Genomic DNA, 8,526 nt, shown 5'->3' with positions numbered 1-8,526 from the left:
GTGTTTTTATTTAAACAAATATCCATACAAAATATGTGCTTCATTATGTAACTCGAGTCAAGTTGCTTTGCAACTATCACATGTTTCACATGTTTTGCCCAGTTCACAGACATGTTATACGATGTGTGACTGGCCTTTTCGAACAAAATGATGCCTACTTCATATCAAATAAAAACACTTCACGATATCAACAACTGTATACATGTGAGGTGAGCAAAATATGCATTCACAGCACGCATCACGACGAATTTGACACAGTTACTATTACAGAATTGTCATTTGCAACCTGTGTCTAGACGAAGATCAAGTTCTGAACTGACGTGTCCACTCTGATCTCGTTTCCAGATACAAACACATGTGATACTGCGTCCACATGGTAATTTGAATATCATGTTTTAATTTAAAGGTCGCGGTGGTGTAATAGATGAGGTGTCCGCTTAGCGATCGGGAGTTCGTAGGTTCGCTCCCTACTCGGGAGCGTTCTCAGTATCTCCTCCATAGACACCAAGTACTGGTTCTTCAGTGTCCATATCCGCATATAATAGACCTTCCTGTAATAGTCAGCAATTGACTGAAGGAAGTGCGAAGTAGAAGTAGAAGTAAATACTTTATCAGCATATGTATCTTCAGGACAACACTCGTATTTGCATTAGACCCAAAGTGGTCCTTTATTGACGACAATCACATCAATTATTTAAACCACACGACACGCACGATGCAGCAGAGGGCATAGCAAGAAGACAACACGTTTATTTGAATCTGGTGTCACAGCCTTGGAACGGTAAATAAAAAAGATGGCCATGAAAACATGTTAACCCATTTATGCCTAGCGTCTAGAAAAAAGGCCTTGGCAAACAGAGTAGACCCTGATGAGACGCCGCATTATGCGGCGTCTCATAAGGGTCTGCGCTGTTTGCTTAAAGGAATTTCTGTAAAAAATATTCTCAATATAGAAATACAAAAATTAGACATCCCTAATTTAGGAAATAAATTGATCCAATTTTGAAGGATGGGAGAGTCCACTAGGCATAAATGGGTAAACGGGAGCCCGCACACTGACGCCTCACTGATCTTTATTTAATGCTATCTGATGGATGTAAAATATCAATTAAATAATATTGCGTCACTTGTTATTGTAAATGATATGAATGGGAATGTGCAATATAAATTTTTTAAATGATACATTGCTTTTAATTAAAAAAAGTGTGTCGTCTCGCTTTCAAATGGTGTTTTATGTTAAACATTAAAAAACTTTGCGTTTTACTTGAACACGAGATTTGATAAATGCTGCAATCAAAGCAATATCATATACGTAGTTTGATTCGTTTAGTATAGCAGAACCAGTTATAACCGTGCATTATCGGAAAAAAGGGTATTTCATTCAATAACATCAAGCGCCATTACCGCACAGATTAACTGCATTCTCGAACCTCTTCGCACTATACTGGCGCCGCTGCTGTAGCAAATACGCTATAACAGTATGATTTAATATTATATAACCTTTTGTTTTCTTGAATAGTTTTGTTCGGTAGTTATCGAATGCACATTTTGTTAGCGTATGCAGATATAAACGACATACAAAGGAGTATTTTTCCTTAAGAAATTTCTAATAATAATAAATGTGAATTGAATGAAAAAAATACTTAAAATAATTATTAATTAAAATATAGATATTTAATAACATGTAAAAATAGCAGATCTCAAAACAACAACAACAACAACAACAACAACATTTATTTAAATATAGTTATTTTATAAAGTGTAAAAATAACAGAGTTTGAAAACGACAACAACAGAAACAAACAAACAAGGCGCAATACCACGCACTGGTATTTATGATCAAGGTGTCTAGATAATGCGAGCACGGAAAGTGAGCCTCCGCATCCGAACGGTTCGCGCGCTTGATATGTCGCACTTAACCCTTAAAGCGCTGGAGCTGAATTTTAAAGGCCTTTGCAAACAGTTTGGATCCAGATGAGACGCCACAGAACGTGGCGTCTCATCAGGATCCAAACTGTTTGCTATTCTGATAGTATTCTTTGAAAAAAAATCGAAGAATATGCTAATTTTAGAAATTCTGCAGACGACATTTTAGCAGACGACAAATTTCCCAGCATGCAAAGGGTTAATGTACAGTAGGCACGTGTTGAGATGTCTAAACATTTCCCTGTCCACGCAAAAATTTAAATTTGAAATTGATGAAATAACATTTATTGATACTTCACGGGAGTCCTGGTATTCTTATAAATTATCTTTCTTTATGACAGGATTATGATTTCGATATGTTTGATACCAATTTAATACCTATAGACCGTGAATTTAGAACGTATTTAGTTTATTTCGCACCTCTATAGGGTCAGGTAGTACTGTGTTTATGTTTACTTGAACTATTTTATTATTTAAATCGGTTTATTTACTGACCTAGACATTGAGAAAATATTTAGCAAACGTTGAATGAATATAAGCCGCGTTCTGTGAAAAGAGGATTTAAGGCATGTGCGTAAAATGTCATCCCAGATTAGTCTGTGCAGTCCGCACAGGCTAATCAGGGACGACACTTTCCGCTTTTATGGTATTTTTCGTTTAAAACAAGTAAATTCTTCACGAAAATCCAGTGAAGGCGTTCAGTGTCGTCCCTGATTATCCTGTGCGGACTGCACAGGCTAATCTGGGACGACACTTTACGCAAATGCATAATGCCCAGTTTTCTCAGAACGCGACTCATATAAACCGCGTTGTGTGAAAACTGGACTTAATTAATTTTCAATCAATGCTTAATAGTTTGCCAAATAATGTTTCATGGCTTTTTGACATGGCCAATATCCACGACTATAAACCCAGATATTAATCCCGGATTTTCTTTATTCCATGTTAATTCTTAGATTTGGGCGACGGCTGCGGATAACAAGATTACAAGTATCTGGTACTTTTCTTTAAAATAGCATAACCGTTGCTTTCCTTATATTATGAATAATAATGTTTATTGTATCTATTAAATAATAAAGTTAACAAACATTTTCAAAAAGTTTTATACTTCAAAATACTTAAGACCTCCCGTTTACAATTACTTCAATTATGTTCACAAATGACTCGGCATTTGTATGAAATTACACCGTAAACCTCGTTTGGGTGTGTTGTCATGTATTTACGTCTTTTATCGATTCATAAAACAATTAAAACCGTATTATTGTAATGTCAATACAAATAAATAGTTGTTATTTAAAAATCATTTTGTTCATTAAGGAATGTCTTAAATTAATAAAACATGATTGAAACACATAACGTAGTTATATTATATGTTGTTGTGTATGCTTTATCATGAGATTTTGTCGATCTAATGTATATGGATATTTTAAATGATAGAGATAAATAAAGCTGAATCGGAAGAATTGTAATTCTATTTATCCTGTCACATGCCTTTAAATACGCCCGATAACCAGATAACCTAATATCCCAAAAGATATTAGGCTAGATGACCACGTGACCTCGAATATCCGTCAGTTGCTATCCGCGCATGCGCATGCATTTATTATTTTCTATTAATAAAATATACTTTTTTTTTCTATTAATAAAATACCAAATACATGTAAAAAAAAAATTATTATTTAAACAGCATAATTTCATCTTTGTGTATTGAATTTATAACGAGTAACTCGATGTCTGTGTGTTTTAACAAGATGGAAGCTAGCCTAAGCGCTTTGCCTGACGTGACGTCACAATGTTTTTTTCGCGCGTGATGTTTACCATATTACATATTTAAACACAAACTACTCGAAAACTAGATATTTTAGAAACATTTCAACGAATGTTGTAAATGTGACAGGATAAATAGAATAATAGGTTGGTGACGTTGATGGAGAATGGTTATCTGGCTCGTCGGAGGATCTTATCGGGTTCGCCGATAAATTCCTCCGACTTGCCAGATAACCATTCTCCATCCACGTCACCAACCTATTATTCTCTATTTATACCACGACCGCATTTTTGTTAAGAATAAGGATATTTATCGTCGAAGACGGCTTTCTTTGGCTAGGATTACAATATTTGGACCAATAAACCGACTTGCATTAATGTAGCGATTTAAATTAACATCAAACCAATTATGTAACAATCTACTCGAGTCAAACGAAGACCAGTTGCTGTAAGTGTAGACGTATTTTATCTACTGTATTACGCACATTTTTAAAACGGTAACAGATAAGGTAGAGATATTAACAATTACACTGAATTGTTAAATGCACTTTGAGTTGTTCTAATACAACGTTTGTTCGACACTAAGGTACGCTTAAACGTTTTAGATTAAGAACGACCTTTACAAAAAGAAAAAGTATAAACTTTAGTGACCATATTGACAGATGAGTTCTGCGCGCTTTGACCTACGCGCATTCTGAATTTATTTCAATACATTACAGATAAATATTTAAATTAAGGATATAGTTTAATAGAGCATTAACAATGTAATAACCATGAAAGAGCATGACTTTCAAAATAGGGTTTTAGAGATCCATTAAAACCATATTTTATCAGATGCATATTGGAGTGTGAAACTTTGGTAAATACAATGAAATAAATATTGTTTAATATATAATGCTATACAACGAAGACATGTTGTGTAAGTTAACCAAACTATGTTAATGAATTCTTAAAGAAAATGACTCGCATACGATCCAAAGCATGATTAGGGTGTAGGATCACGTGACTTTGTTGGGTTCCCGCTATTAACTTTAATGGGTGTAAAACACGACAGTAAGTGATGCTTTATTTCGAATAACTTTTTATTCTTAAGAATTTTAACTAGTACATAACAGATGTTTATGCTGCTTATGGCAATGTGAAATACATCATAATTACTTTATTTAATAAGCCTTCGTTCTTGTTCAAAATTCGATTTGTACTGCACGGTTATGCTTCACGCAACGGAAAAGTTTGTCAACATTTTCAGACTTATTCAAGGATTTATTCTTGTACGTTAGGACATCGGCACAAACTGCAAGAAAAAACGGTCTTTTAGGCACTTAAGATTTTTGCAAATGTATTTCAATAACTTGAGATTTTTGCAAAAATAAAGTTTTGACGGTGTGATTACATTCTGTCAAGCCCGTGTGTAAACCCCTGAAAACCCCGTTTATTGTGCATCCTGATGATCGATCAGCCATAGAAATATACTAGGGTAATGGAGTCGCGCTTTTGAAAAATCGGACTCAATGCTTAAAGCGTCTTCCCAGAATAGCGTGTGCAGTCTGCGAAGGCTAAAATACTTCATTAAAATTACAGACTAGCGGAAAGTCCCTGATTTGCTTACACGGAGGGCGGAATTATATATCGAATGTGTGCGTTTAAAGAATCAAAACGCTGATAGGCAGACAAGAAGCTGAATTGAGTGGAATAATAAGTGCATTTTGCTAGAATGGAAATACATTAGTATATGTCTTAATAGTTAATGTCGCTTGATGTAGTCGATTGATAATTTGAATGCTTTCATTTTGGGCTAATCGGTTACATACAAATCAATAAAGAGTATGCTATAAGCTAATGCCGACAAATAGTTATTTACTTTTCTTTTTTGAAAAATCGTGATACAAATCATAAATATGATAGAACACGAAACGCATTTATTAAAAACATTTTCACGATACGATAATAGAAGTAACAACTTTATATTTTGAAGAACTCTTCCTTGTATCGATTTTTTCGTTTCGTTTCGCATCTTTTTCCATGATATTTGTGTTCGAAATTTATCATACAAAAATTATCTTCCTCATGCCAACGGTCTAAAACAAGAACACAAATAATATTCCGGAATCATGTCTATGTTGTTTTCATGCAATGGTTAATCAGTCCACGTGATACAGCATGCTGTTAGCGTTTATGGTATTTTTCCTTGTTCATATGTGTGAACGTTATGCACGCGATTACATTGATGAATGCATATACGAGTTAAAGCGGGTATATACGATTTTGTCAAATATTTATGAATTTATATAAAATGTGTAAAAAAATATTATACATACATTTCAATATAAATTAAAATAAAAGTTAAGAAGAACATGTGTCGAAAAATGCGAAATAAGCCAGATATTTAATTCTAAAATTGAAAACGGCTGTACAGCCGAATTCGCCAGCATGTATACCATACATGTACGATGTGAATCTAAACTTAGTTTAACGGTTTATTTGAATTCTCGCAACGATATATATTCATACGACACACGAACACTAACTCCGATCCTAATACAAAGACGAATGCTTCGGTTATTGTAGGAAAATATGTACGTCACAATCTGCTCCGGGCGCTAATTTGTCTTTGCTGCATTTTATGAAATTCGGCTTTAATGTATAAATTTTCTTTCCCATTTTATGTTATTGTAACATATTTTATCAATATATTAATATTAAACACATATAAAAAAGATTTCACAACTTTCGTCTGAATCTTTCCAAACTTGTTAAGTGTTTTTTTATCAGTATTACTCGAACCCTATTGAAAATGATGAATATCGGAGCAATAAATTTATTATGATCTTTTACTGAATTTCAAAGTATTGTGAAATGCAGCTTCTTTATGCAATTTACAGTTTTCATTCAATTTTTTCTTTTTCAAACTTTTACAGTGTTTTCATATCAATGAGTACTCAACCCCTATCGTAAAAATGAGCAACGTAAGAATAAGTTCAGAATCATCTCCCCTTGAAGTTGAGAAAAATATGAAATTACGCTTACAAGATGAAGCAGATTTTTAAAAACCTACACAGTTCTGTTCCATTAATGAAAACTGCACACGGATGCCAGTAAAAAAAGGAAACCAATGTAAATAAAATGAACTATGAAATATTTGGGGGTTACAACACAAAATCATAGATAATGGTTATTTGGGGGTTATAGCACAGCATCATAAAATATGGTTGTTTGGTGGATATAACACAAAATCATAGATAATGGTTATACCATATTTTTTCTTTTTCTATTTTGTTTAAAATAATCGGCCAATATATTAATATTTACAGTAGAAAAAAATCGTTTCATGTAACTTCATTGAGTGCCTTTTACACTGAAATTCCCGACGCCCTTTGATGCTTTGCATCAATACTTATCTTGTCAATTATTGTAATGATGAATTTGCTTTTTATGTATACTGATCCATATTAGTCGACAACCCCTCCTTCCAATCACAGTTCTCTTTATTTGAATAGTGTGGGAAATGCGAAAAAATAACGACGTCTAGAATGGGTATTTATATCTCAACCATTATATTATTATCAATATATCTCATTAGTAATGTAATTGAGCAGTAAAGTTGGAATTGATAGGGTGCACAATTTCAGTCAGTTCGCAGTGGTAAATTAGTGTGATTTGAATTTTTCACATTTTCCCATGTGGTGCTGTTTTGAATTGAAACCTATTGATTTTAGCTCGATTGCATCGAAAGCCTAAAGGCTTATTTTATAAACGCTCTCGAGTCCGATCCCTGGGCCTAGAACCAGTACTTGGTGTCTTTTGGGGAGATCTAAAGAACGCTCCCACCGTGGGGATCGAACCGGCCGCTAGGCGGATACCATATCCATTTCACCACGGTGACCTCTGGTTTGAATATTGAAGAGTAGCCGCATTATAAGCAGCTCTGTAACGAGACATGTATAATTATCATTAATAAACAGTAAATGTACACGTCTAAGTGAAATAGACATGCACTCAACACAGATATAGTCACATTCATACTGTATCCATGTTGTCAAAAGGTAGCAGCCATGAACAGCAAGGTTGAACAAAGTGTAGTATATGACCTAATACCGACCGTCTGTAGTAGCATTATAAGCAAGAACTTGAAATGAGCTTGCTCACGTTTTCTTAGTTTTGAAAATCACATGGCATTTATTTGCTTACGAAATTTAGATAATGAAACTATAATATATCAATATATGAAACTTAAGCAAAGTTTAATATTAAAAAAAATGTGTCGTCGACGGGATTTGACCCAGTTTCCTTCAGAAGCGCGCCAGCACTTAACAAGTCCTGCTATGGAATCTTTTGAAGAAAACGATTGCAGCGGAATGTTTGTGGCTTATGATATGAAAAAATGCAATGAATTTCATATGCGTATAGGGATCAACGTTTCCTAATTATCCGTCTCTGTTTCCTTATTCTAGCTTTCTTAATTGCAACTGGGAGATCGATATTGTTGATGGGAAAATAATGCATTTTATGATGTATTGTGACCAAATATAAATCGCTTAAATCTTTTTAAGAACTTTAAAAATTGTATTTGTCATAAAAGAAACTCAATATTTCACCAAAACAAATATCGAACAAGGTTTTGAAACTGCAATGTCATATCAAAAAATTTGTGTTTACATATTGAAACGCCCAGTAAGATTAACATTTTTAATGAAAGTTTTATATACTCGTAATGACACGTTAATTCGCTTTGAAACGTAAATGTCAATATCATTAAGAAGTTTTGTGAAATCATTTTGCGCAATACATACATCGTTTAATTACCATGGCATGAATAATTGTGGGGTGATTACC

The 8,526-nt window shown here is 33.8% G+C and overlaps 1 protein-coding gene across 1 annotated transcript in view; it reads right to left on the bottom strand.

Moving 5' to 3' along the window:
• Nucleotides 1–400: 400 nt before the first annotated feature.
• The window catches only part of LOC127861670 (uncharacterized), an 82,979-nt gene continuing 74,853 nt past the window's right edge, over nucleotides 401–8,526 (bottom strand). The window contains exon 4 of the mRNA XM_052400358.1: nucleotides 401–551. Within this exon, the coding sequence (XP_052256318.1) occupies nucleotides 401–551 (151 nt within the window). The remainder of the gene's footprint in view (nucleotides 552–8,526) is intronic.

Source organism: Dreissena polymorpha, chromosome 16 (genome assembly GCF_020536995.1).
Source record: "Dreissena polymorpha isolate Duluth1 chromosome 16, UMN_Dpol_1.0, whole genome shotgun sequence".
NCBI classification, from domain to species: Eukaryota; Metazoa; Mollusca; class Bivalvia; order Myida; family Dreissenidae; genus Dreissena; species Dreissena polymorpha.
This window is presented reverse-complemented; position numbering and strand designations above follow the sequence as displayed.